Genomic DNA, 12,924 nt, shown 5'->3' with positions numbered 1-12,924 from the left:
CTAGATAGCAAAATTGCTAACCAAAATAGCACTATTTTAAATAACACTTGCCAGTTGAGCATATAAAGATACATGAGGAGGAGTTGATAATTCTGGGTTGTTCAACCACTGTGGTCTTTTGTCACTGTGGCTTCACTTCTCTGGGCAAGATAGAAAAAGAAAGACAGACAAAGAGGGAAAGATATCACATCGCCAAAGCTTCTTCCAGTGCAGTGGGAACTGGGTTAACATCTGAGTCACACGCATGACAAAGCAGGCACACTATCCATGAGTTAATTTGCTGGGCCCCTGTACTATGTTTTTTTGTACTTCACACAAAATGAGAACACTACCAACCAAATAAAGTAGTCATGAATGGGTGATAGAAGTTAATTTTCTTTCCTTCATTGAAAATTTAAAAAAAAGTTCTAGTCTAAAGTCTCCTCCCAAAGTCCTTTCATGCCCACCCACCTCCCCCCACACCTCCAGAGTTATCACTTGGACTCAGTGCCAGCATTATGAACCCACTACTCCTGAAGGAGACTTCTTTTCCCATTTTATTGGATAGGACAGATAGAAATTGAGAGGAGAGGAGGAGATAAAGAGGAAGTGAGGAGGACAGACACCTGCAGATCTGCTTCACTACTTGTGAAGCATTCCCCTTGCAAGTGGGGAGCCAGGGACTGGAACCCAGATCCTTGTGCAGGTCCTTGCACTTCTTACTACATGTGTTTAATTCAGTGCGCCAACACCCAGCCCCCAAAGTTCTTTCCCTCTTAATGAGTATTATTGTTTTTTTTTTACTTATAGAAGCAACAAAAACAATTATAAAATTACACAAAATGAAAAAATAAATAAAACATCCAGGGTGCTACTCCAACATAGACTATATAGTATATTCTACATTTTGAACATTAGGTTATTTTAACTTTGCTATACATCATACAGATTATAAAAAAGACACGTTTAAGGGGAAAAGTCTCCTGGTTCACACCAACTTTGTTTAATTACATTGTTCTTTACATTTCTTATTTTAAATATTTATTTATTTTCCCTTTTGTTGCCCTTGTTTTTTATTGTTGTTGAAGTTATTATCATTGTTACTGATGTTGTCGTTGTTAGATAGGACAGAGAGAAATGAAGAGAATGAAGCGACTCCCCTGCAGGTGGGGAGCCAGGGGGCTCGAACCGGGATCCTTATGCTGGTGGTTCTTGCACTTCACGCCACATGCGCTTAACCCGCTGTGCTACTGCCCAACTCCCTGTTCTTGACATTTCCTATTTCACCAACATCATTGCTTCATTTTCACCATAGCCTAATGTGAAACTATCAAAATATGCTAATTTAACTGAATTTTAAAAATATAACATGACTCTGAATCCCTATTTTCTCCTCCCCTCTCTCAGTCCTAGAAAAAAAAATCTTGAGGAGCAGTGGATTCATAATGGTATTGTAGTATTAGATGTCATGGGATTTTGAAGGTTCCTCTAGCACATGCACTGATTGTCAAGGTCTATGTTTACAAATCTGTTTTTTTAGCTGCATAGAAGATTTGATATGTCTGTATCATATCAATAATTTTATTTGAAAATAGCAAGTAAGATATTTCAATCATTACATTTTGATATTTTTACTTACATTTTTTTCTTGGAGGAGAATTAAGGACATGCAAACAGTGAAATCCTGTTTTCTTTAACTTAAAATTATCAATAGGCATTGTTCTTGAAACATTCCAAATGCGTAAAACACCCACTTGAGAATCTAGTTAGATTTTTACAAAGGCATTAAGTTAGTAGATTTTATTTGAAACATAAACTGATCAAATATATATGTAACAACAAAGGCTTCAACTTGCAAGATTTTCAGCACTACTTACTGACATTTTTCAAATAATAATATTGTACAATAGCATAAGCTAAGAAACAGCTGAAATATTATTCAACTTTTAAATGTGTTTCCCTAATTGTTTTTCTAGTCCAAATCATTTTTTAGAATGAGAGACGTCTTGTTTTGCCAACTTTCCACTACAACCATCATTCTGACAGTTTGGTCTATTCCATGGGTATACTTGTTCTAAGAAAGGTAAAGTCAGAGAACTTTCCATCAGAATATTATTTCTTCTTCTTTAAAACCACATTCTTAAAAACTTGCACCCAAATAAGGACTGCCTAAAATACCTGAGAATTAATTGGAAAGTTCCTTCCCTTCTACATATCCTACCTTAATAAATTATGTCAGAAAAACTGTCTAGAGTTTTTTTATTAAGCACAAAATTATAACATGGCCTAGCAATTGCACACTTATATATATACCCACCACACACACACACACACACACACACACACACACACACACACACACAAATAAACCTGTATACAAATGTTCAGAGCAGCATTATTTATAGTAGCAAAAAAAGTAGAAATAAAATAAGGGACAGTCAAGTGATAAACAGATAAACAAAACTGGACACCTTCATACAATCAAATACTATTTAGCCATGAAAAATAATGACGCATGCTCCAACAAGATTGAGCTCAAAGAAACTAGGCATAATAGGCTACATACTGAATGATTTCATTTATGTACAATTCTAGAAAAGGCAAACATATAGGAGACAGAATGTAGGTAGCAGTCCATGTAACCTGTGGAAAGGGCATAATAGCAACTGCTCACAAGAACAGGATTTAAGGGCTGGGGAGCATCAAGAAATGTCCTGTAATAATGGTTGAAAAGATTTCAGAATATAAAACCACTAAGGTCCAAGGTCCCAGGTTCAACCCCTCACAACACCATAAGGGTATACTCTCTCTCTCTCTCTCATTAAAATAAAATATTTAAAAAATTATAATAATAATGCATGATCCACATTGCATATTTATCATGTTTTCCTGTCAGTTAATGACAATTAACATGCATAAATAAAGACATCTATTTCCATGTGTAAAGCAAGTGCTTAAAGAAGTAAAGGAATCCTTTAAAAATGTTAAGAAAATAAACACTTGGGGCCAGGCAGTGTCACATCTGATGAAGCATACACATTACAGGGCACAAGGACATGGGTGCAAGCCCCCAGTCCCTACCTGCAGGGGGAAAGCTTCATGAGTGGTGAAGCAGTGCTGCAGATGGCTCTCCATCTCTCTCCTTCCCTACCCCCTTCTCTCTAAGTTTCTTTCTGTCCTATCAAATAAATAAATAAGGTTGAAAAAAGAGAGAGAATAATAACTCTTTGTCTTTTGTTATACACTGAAAAAATATAGGAAATATTTATATATTCCTTGAAAGTACACTCTCTTTAGAAGACTCTCTTTAAACTTAAATAGTAAAAGCAGTCAATTAATTTCCAGTTAGTATTTCAAATTCTTCCATACTCCCTTTCCCTGTCATTTGCCACTTCCTAACTGCTAATTCAACTTCGATTGTTTTGACATATGTGGTCAGTGACTGCCAAATTTATCAGTAAGCCTATAGAAGCTGTCATTCAGATCAACTATTTTTCAGGTGAGCACTTTCATTGCCATCCACATAGCCTGGAATTGAATTGCCTTTGTCTTTTGTACACACAGCAGACACTTACAAAAGTGTATACATCTATGATATATAGCAATTTGTTACCAGGAACCTGGAAATCTGGGCTTTAATTTCATTTTTTATTTGTATTAATGGAAATGAGAGTGTACATAAACATATACTAGGCATTTATGTTGACAACATGTGAGTTATTAGTATATTTTACATAAAGTTAACTAATATGAAGATATTTTTCCAGCTCAATCAAATAGCATACATGTATGTAAAACTCTAGAGAGCAGGGAAAGTTACCTCCAGTTACAAACATCCCAGGAGCACTATGGACCCAGGCCAAGCATTGTACAGAAGCTGCTGAACTGGGAAAACTAAATGTTGTTATGCAATAAAGTGATTCAGAATCTATTAGGCGAATCCCATAATGCAAATTAGCCACAAGAAGATATTCAGTAGATAGTGGGTCCCATTCCAGGGCTGTCACTGGATCCTCTTCATCAGTCCCTTCAAGAGATTCAGGTCTCAGAACATGTTTCTGATTTTTATTACCTATCAAAATGTAAATAAAATGACTTTAAATAAAATTCTCAAAAGAAGAGCAAAACTTGACATCTTATTACTTTCCCCTTTGCACATCACTGACCTCTGAGTGTACTGGGAATACAAATAGGGCATTTCTATGTAAAAATCAGATTTACATGGGAATACAGGAGAAATGGAGTCTGTCATAAAGAAAGGTTGAACTACTTGGCTTTGGCAAGCTCTAGTCCCTTGAATGTTTTTACTATTTGTTATCCAAAGAAATGTAAAAGAGATGGATAAATAAGACATTCGTTACCCCACAAATTTTACGGAGTTACAACAGCATAGAGAGAGAACTACATAGAGGAAGAACAATGTTTTGATTAGATACAGGAACTTTGGAGTAGACATCCTGACACTAATTCTACTTCCACCACTTACTAGTTTACTAGTTCTACTACCTGCCAGCTTATAGAGATGCAGCCATTGCCTAACAACTCCTTCTACTCACCCCCATCCATCTATATAAATCTATAAGTATAGTAAGTACAGTTTTAAAATCACTGACAAAATGAAAGATGTTAGGAGGACAACAATCCTATGCTATTACAGAGACAGACCCATTTATAATGACAAATCATTAAGAAAGAAAAGGTGACTACTTAGAGAAAAGTAAGAAAGGAAGGAAGGAAGGGAGAGAGAGAGAAAAGAAAAAGGAAGGTAAGAAGGAAGAAAGATGGCAATAACAGTACTGATGGTAACAGCCTCAAAGTTTCAAACTCAAAATTTAGAATGCAATTTCAGAATTTAAAAGTGGTATTTTTCTCCAGTTTCATTAGCTCATATATATTCAAAGGTAAATATCGGATTGTTGGGAAAGTCACATGATGTATTTTTGCATGGAAAGATACATCAGCAGTTTCCCAACAATCTACTATATATAAGAGAAATATCTTTCATAATGTTTGTGCATATTAATAGCAAAAAATGTTATGGAATAAATGAGATTGTAATCCAATACTGGATTACTAGTTGAACTATGTCTGCCAAAATGTACTGAAATCCAAACCACCAGTACTTCAATGGGATATTTATAGAAATAGAGTATTTTCAGATGATCAAGTCAGTAAGAAACTACTATCTTAGACCTTAATTTAAATGTATTATGTCACTATAAGGCATAAAGGCACATAGGGTGTTTCATTGGCAGAAACTAAGCTATAGCCAGAAGTTAAGCTAGATGCCTGGAGGAGATTTTTCCCTAATGCATTTAGAGGATGTGACATTCTGATATCATACTTCTGGCCTCTAGGATGCTTTGTAAGATAATAAATTTCTGTTACTCTAACCATGCAGTTGTGGCACTTTGTTAGTGCAATGCTAGGAAGCCAATATATTGGTGAATCCAGAAAAGTGATACATTATGACTGGACACAGCTACACAAATTAGCTTTGATTATCAATTAGATCTGCACTGTTGGAAAAGAATAGCCTCTTCTGGAAGCTACACAGGTCATACATTGGATAAATTCTACCCCAGAGAAGAGAAAAACAAAAGACTTATTATCCTCATATTTTTTTCCTAAGCCAAAATAAACCTACATCTCAATTTTTTTTTTATATCTGAGAAACATAAAACAATGTCTCAAGGTCATATGGTTTAAAACCTTCAGGACTGCCAGATAACAAAAATAAAGTGAGAAAAGAAAGCATTAATCAATAAAAAAAAAAAAAAAGGAAATGGACACTAAAAGAAACTCACAATGGGAAAAAAATCCAGAATAAAATTTGGGAATAATTGAAAGCACATTCCTCATTATCCTCACACTTCAGGCAGCACGGATGTCTGAAAAAGAAAGTTTCACAATCCTTATGAAATATTTCTTGTGTAGGAAAGTTAGAGGAGGAGTGGGAAGTGTCTCAATGAGGTCTGATTTCATGCACAGGAGAGCAGAGACAAGAGGTGGAAGCATTTAACACACAGTCATCTTTACTGCCTCCAAATTATTTGCCTGGTACAGAGAAAGACTGCAAGAGATGATAGTAAAAGAGGCTGAGGAAGTCGTGTTCACTAGACCCAAAATGAGAAAACCTGTAGACTACTGTTGTTTAACTAAGAGTCTTGCACTGCAAAACACAATCTGCTCCTAATGAAAAATATGTAACAGATCTGATGGAGGTGTTTGAGACAACAAATCCAAATGGAGTAACAAGCCCTGAACCCGTCACTCCTGTTTCCCAGTCTAATCTAAAATGAGATTGAAACCGTTTCTGTGTGAGTAAAACCAGAAGAAACAAGGGAGGATACGTACAAAAGCAAAAGCAAACAAGTAAAAAATAAAAACAGAGGCAATACTAAAGAAAAAAAAACATTTGTTTATTTTTATCTTCTAAAAATAAACAGACTTTATTTGAGACGCCTTTAAGAAAAAAATCACCCTGCTCTATGTTTCATATAATTCTTTTCCCCCAACTTCCAAAATATCATCCCCTGAAAGAAAGATTGATTTGAATCTTCACAATTTCTATGGTCCTATTTTAACTTCCTATAGCCTTTATTTTTATTTGGGTGTTAATGGTTTACAGTATAGTCTTTAAAACTTCTGGGAGGCATGGACATAGAGTAACAATGAGCAGACTAGACTCTTCCCCAAAAGAACAAATACCTACAAATAATTGGACTTAACAAAATTTACCAACAACAACTGAAACATCCCTAGAAACATCACAGCCTTGGGTGGTGCTCAAGCATATGGTTGGGGTGAGAAGGGGCATGGGGACTGAAACCAAACACAAAACCTAGAGCTCCAGCAGAACATGATGCCATTTTCTCTCAAACTAGGCAGTAGTCAGGCAACACTCAGTGCTGACCATGACCATGACCGTTTTTTGTTTTTGTTTTTTGTTTTTTACGTATGACCTTTTAATCCATGACCTCAGGGAAGACAGATAGCTGAATTATAGGCAAGTACACACCCCAAAAAGCAGGAAGCATTTGTGACCAAAGAAGACAGGTCTATGACCAAAACATAAAAGTATTTGCAGCAGCTGGCTGTGGCTAAACGGTAAAGTCAGCCTTGTTCTATGAACACAGCAGCAGCAGCAAGCCCTGAAGCTTGGTTTCAGATTTAAATCATACAGAGAAGCCATATACACACCACACAGAGCACAAAACAGATAAAAAAACAACAGCATCAACAATGACAAAAAACTAACCCCAGCCCCCAGCCCCTCCACCACACAACATATAAACAAAGAGAATCCCAGAGACCACAACAATAGTACACCAGCTTGCCATCAATAACCAGTACAATAAATGCATTAACTGAAATATTACAAAAAGAAACTAAAAAACATGCCAAACCAGATAGATAGGACTAAAACAAAAGTCCTCCAAGATAGTATAGACATAGAGAGACCATCAGGAGAAGACTATAGAAAGCTCATTATAAGGACTCTCCAAGAATCTAAGCATAGTATGGCAAAGCATATTCAAGAGTTCAAAAGAATATTTAACTAAGGAGTTAGGAAACACATAAAAGAATTTCAAACAAAGTTCTCCAAGAAACTAGAAAAACTGGAAGAAGAACTTCAATCGGAGTTCACTAAGCAGTTAAAAAGTATGAAAGAAAAGCTTCAAACAGAATTTCAGAGAATGAAAAACACTTTCAGTGTAGTACAAACTCAGGTAGAAGGCTTAAGAAGTAGACACAGTCATTCAGAAGAAAGAATATATAATCTAGAAGATATAATTATCCCACACCTTCAATTTAAAGATGGGGGAGAGGAAAGGTTTAGAAAGAATAAAGTGACTCTCTGTGAAATTGCAGGCTCCACAACAAGGTCGAATGTATGAGTCATAGGAATTCCTGTGGAAGTGGACAGGGTGAAAGGACTAGAGACCATATTCAAAGAAAATTAAGCTGAGAATTTTCCTCACTCAGACAATCCTCAGAATATATTCATTCAAGAGGCAGAGTATGCACCCCGGTACATGAATGAAAAGTGACCAATACTAATATACATCATTGTAAGAAAGAGAACTTCACACATCACAGGCAAGGAGAAATTGAGTGGAATGACATATTCAAAGTATTAAAAGAGAGGGAGTTTCAGCCATGGATCTTGTATCCTACCAAATTATCCTTCAAATATGAGGGAGAAATAAAGGTCTTCTCAAATATCCAAAAGCTAAAGGAATTTCCCATCATCAAACCCACCTAATAAGAATTACTGAAAGGAGTCCCCCCCAATAAAAGAAAAAGCAAACAAACACACATTCTAAGTGAGGTGAACAGCAGTAATCTACAAGTAGGAACATAATAAAAAAGGAAAGAACAATAAAACAGGATATGAGAGGGAATTAATGCACAAAGTGGTTCTATCAAATGTTAGTTAATCAAGACCAACATAAAAAGTACTCTTTTAGATACACTATGTTAGTTATTACACTTATGTTAATTAACTACAATACAAAACTAGAAACAGAAATTTACAGAAAGTACAAGAAAAATCAGTGAGGAGCTCATCACAGGAACCCATCCACACAAAATGACAGATAGAAATAAGTGGGCAAAGAATCAACAGTTTAAAACAAATTCAAAACAAAAATTGAAATGGATGTAAATAAACCACATATATCAATAACCACCCTATATTTAAATGGATTAAATTCACCTGTCAAAAGATTTTGAGTAGCTAAATTGATTAAAGAACAGGCTCTGTAAACCATTAATCCTCCAATAATTTTTAAATTTTTTATTATTTTTATTTATTTATTGGGTAGAGACAGTCAGAAATCGAGAGGGAAGAGAGAGGTAGAGAGGATGAGAGACAGAGAGACACCTGCAGCACTGCTTCACCACTTGTAAAGCTTTCCCCCTACAGGTGGAGACTGGGTGCTCAAACCTGGGTCCTTGCTCATTGTACCATGTGCACTCAACCAGGTGCGCCACCACCTGGCCCCAATTTTTTAAAAAAGAACAGGCTCAGGCAAAATTAATTAAGTCATGGGTTCCATGCAATATAACTAAAATGGATTACCTAGCTTCTTCCAACATGAAGGCCCATATCTCACCTGCTATATTCTTACCTTTAAATTCCTGGTTATTAAATAATTTGTTCTGCTTTATATTTTAATGCTTTTCAGCTGCCATGACATCAACCTGACTTTCCTGGGCAGATGGCCTCACCAATGTGTCCCAGAGCCCCACCTCCCCAGAGCTCTGCCCACTAGTGAAAGACAGAAACAGGCTGGGGATATGGATTGAACTTCCAATGCCCATGTCCAGCAGAGAAGCAATTATAGATGACAGACCTCCCACCTTCTGCACCCCATAAATATCTTTGGTCCATACATCCATCCAGAGGGGATAAAGAATAGGGAAGCATCCAATAGGAGAAATGGGATATGGAACTCTGGTGGTAGGAACTATATGGGATTGTACCCCTCTTATCCCACAATCTTATTTTCTTTTTGACCATTATTAAATCACTAATAAAAAATAAAAGATAAAAAAGAAACAAATATGCAAAGAATCAACAATTTAAAGAAAACTCAAAACAAAAATAAGAATAGATGTAAGTAAATTACATATATCAATAACCACCCTAAATGTGAATGTCAAAAGATTCTGAGTAGCTAAATGGATTAAAGAACAGTATCTGTAAACCATTAATCCTCCAGTAGTTAAATAAAAAGAAAAAGAACAGGATCCATCCACTATATTTCTTCAGGAAACACATATCCAAGAAAAGACAAACAGAAGCTTAATATAAGAGACTGGAGCAAGATGTTCCAAGATAATAATTCAGAAAAAAAGGGCAGGGACAGCTATTCTGTTCTCACATAATACAGACTTTCAGATAAAGGAAGTAAGCAGAGACAGAGGGGGACACTACATAACAGTCAAAGGATTAATCCAACAAGAGAACATAACCATTATAGTCTTTAACACATAGGTACAGCCTCTCATCTCCCCTTGACTGGTGTCTAGGATACACTCCAGGACACCAATGTCCTTCATACTGCCCCATTCCCTTCTTTCTCAGAGTCTGTTGCTTGTTGCTTTGGTGCAATACACTACATTCAGCTCAACTTTCACCTTATGTCTTCCCTTACTGAGCTTTATTCTTAAATTCCACCTACAAGTCACATCATTCAGCATGGTCTGGCTTATATCATTCAACATGATATGCCTTCAAGTTCTGATCTTTTTTTGTTCTATTAATCTCAGATAAATTGAATGTAGTTCATTTAAAAGGAAGTTATTCTAATGCTAAAAAGGCATTTTCTTGTATCTAGCAAGCCAAGAGCTACATATACCAGCTGAGAAACTAGATAACTTGTAAGGAAAATGTCTTCCTCAAACTTTTTATAGGTGGAGAATTATCCCCCTCCCCAATTTTTTTTTTATCATTTTATGTGGGGTAATGGTTTACAGAACAGTTGCTGACACGTGGGCACAATCTCTCATCTCCCTGTGATAGGTGTCTGCAGAACACCCTCCCCTCAACTTATGTCCTTTTCTATCATCATGAACCAAGACCCCAAAGCCCTCTTCATCCCCTACCTCTCTTTCCCCATAGTCTTTTGTTTTGGTCCAACATACCAAACCCAGTTCAAGTTTTGCTTTGTGTTTTCCTTTTCTGTTCAAGTAATTTTTGAGAAAATAAAAATAAAGACAGAATAGGTCAGTTGGGTAGAGTGTTGCTTTGCTATGTGTATTGCTCAGGTTTGAGCCAAGCCCCTACTGCACTGAAGGAAGCAGTGGTCTCATTCACTCTCTGCCTCTTTCTTTAAAAAAAAAAAAAATTAAAAGACTAAAATTTCAAATTACAACTGTAGTATTTCTTAAATTAGCATTAAAAAAACTAATTTTATAGACCCTTTCATCTAGGTAGATGAACCAACAAGTGGGGGGTTCATAGAATTATTGTTACTTTTTAAGCTCAGTTTCAAAGTCATTGCTAAGAAACCATGACATAAGCATTGTGGGGAAATATTTTTGAGTAGCATAAATATGAAATTGCATTTTCCAGTCATATGTTTTTTTCATTCAAGCCATCTTCTTAATGAATGTGCAGAAATAAGGAATTGACTTTAAAAAGTAAAATTGAGACAAATGACTGAAATGTGTTGAAAGAAAGTTGGCACAAATTAATTAAACGTACTACATATGCTGTATAAATAAGATTTATTATAAATGATGAATACGTGAAATCAGAAAAGTACTAGACAATACTTACACAATTTTTTTCAGTTAAAATATTGTCTGGCAGCCAGGGAAGTGACTATGTGTATAGAGTGTATCCTTTGCACATATGAGTTCCTGGGCTCAATCCCAAACAATACATATAACATGGACTGCTGACCTTTCTCTCACAAATCAATTAATTTTAGAAAATAAAATTAATAATGTGATAACCCACATTTTAGGCTGCCTAAATAATAATTTATGTATTTCTTGGGACTGGGAGATGGCATACCCAGTAGAATGAGCCTGTTAAGAGTATACAAGGACCTGGGTTCAAGCCCTCGGTCCCCATCTGCAGGGAGAAAGCTTTGAGGGCAGTAAAGCTATGCTGCAGCTGTCTCTCTTTCTCTTTAATTCTCTACTGCTTCCCTCTTGATTTTTCTCTGCCTCTGTCCACAAAGGATAAGTAGTAAATACTTTAAATAATAAATAAGTGCCACTGGTTGAGTGCACATATTGCCACACACAAGGACCCAGGTTTAAGCCCCTGGTCCCCACCTGCAGGGGCAAAGTTTCACAAGTAGTAAAGCAGTGCTGCAGGTGTCTCTTTCTCTTTCTCTCTCTCTCTCTTTATCTTTTTTAAAGTTTTTTTCTTTTAATATTTATTTATTCCCTTTTGTTGCCCTTGTTGTTTTATTGTTGCAGTTATTATTGTTGTTGTTATTGATGTCGTCATTGTTGGATAGGACAGAGAGAAATGGAGAGAGGAGGGGAAGACAGAGAGGGGGAGAGAAAGGCAGACACCTGCAGACCTGCTTCACCACCTGTGAAGCGACTCCCCTGCAGGTGAGGATCCGGGGGGCTTGAACCCAGATCCTTATGCCTGTCCTTGCGCTTTGCGCCATGTGTGCTTAACCCGCTGCACTACCGCCTGACTCCTTCTCTCTATCTTCTTTATAGCTAAGCCTCTCCTCTGAATTTTTCTCTATCCTGGAAAACAAATAAACAAAATTAAATAATAGTAATAATTGATGCACTTCTCATTTGGAAGCAAAATAAAAGGTAAGGAATTCAATCAAACTCTTACCTGGTTGAAAAACTGATAGACTTCCATCAATATGACCAAATGCAACTTTGCCCTTTTTCTGGGGATGCCATCTGAACATGCAGATATCAGATAAGAAGCTATGAGCATCTTTGTGCACAGTCACTCCACTATCTGGTCCTGAGATGGTCCAAATGAACAGTGGGCCTCTGTGGGAAGCAAATGCCACAGTATCTTCTGCATTCCAGCACCAGCTAAGAGATGCAGGCATACCTGAAGTAAATTAAAGAGATGACAGAGAGATGTAGCATTGCAATTGTGCCATTAGTGATCATTTAGGCTGTATACTTTAAAGTACAAGAACATGTTCACTACTACAAAACACATTACCTTCAAACTTGAGGCATTATGTCATAAGGCAATTCTAGAGATTATATTACACATAGGGGATTTCCATGATAAAAGGAAAAGTACCTACTTAGGTCTAAAGCTACTAATATGATCATATATTTCACATATTCAAAGACATTTTTAGAATTCTTCCTTTCAGCAAACTATATATTGAAACAATAAATTCTTACTAGTTGTGTCTAAGATCCGCTCTGGTTATTTTTAGATATACAGGCTAATATAGCATGCAATTCATGCTTAAAATTTAC

General features: G+C 36.2%; 1 protein-coding gene across 3 annotated transcripts in view; it reads right to left on the bottom strand.

Moving 5' to 3' along the window:
• WDR17 (WD repeat domain 17) overlaps nucleotides 1-12,924 on the bottom strand; it is an 85,737-nt gene that overhangs the window by 61,090 nt on the left and 11,723 nt on the right. For all 3 annotated transcript variants that reach the window (XM_060184525.1, XM_060184534.1, XM_007528263.3), the window contains exons 4-6: nucleotides 12,308-12,538; nucleotides 3,800-4,051; nucleotides 1,619-1,741 (exon numbers count right to left, since the gene is read on the bottom strand). In XM_060184525.1, coding sequence (XP_060040508.1) covers nucleotides 1,619-1,741; nucleotides 3,800-4,051; nucleotides 12,308-12,538 — 606 coding nt within the window. The remainder of the gene's footprint in view (nucleotides 1-1,618; nucleotides 1,742-3,799; nucleotides 4,052-12,307; nucleotides 12,539-12,924) is intronic.

This window comes from Erinaceus europaeus, chromosome 2, assembly GCF_950295315.1.
Source record: "Erinaceus europaeus chromosome 2, mEriEur2.1, whole genome shotgun sequence".
Classification (NCBI taxonomy): Eukaryota; Metazoa; Chordata; class Mammalia; order Eulipotyphla; family Erinaceidae; genus Erinaceus; species Erinaceus europaeus.
This window is presented reverse-complemented; position numbering and strand designations above follow the sequence as displayed.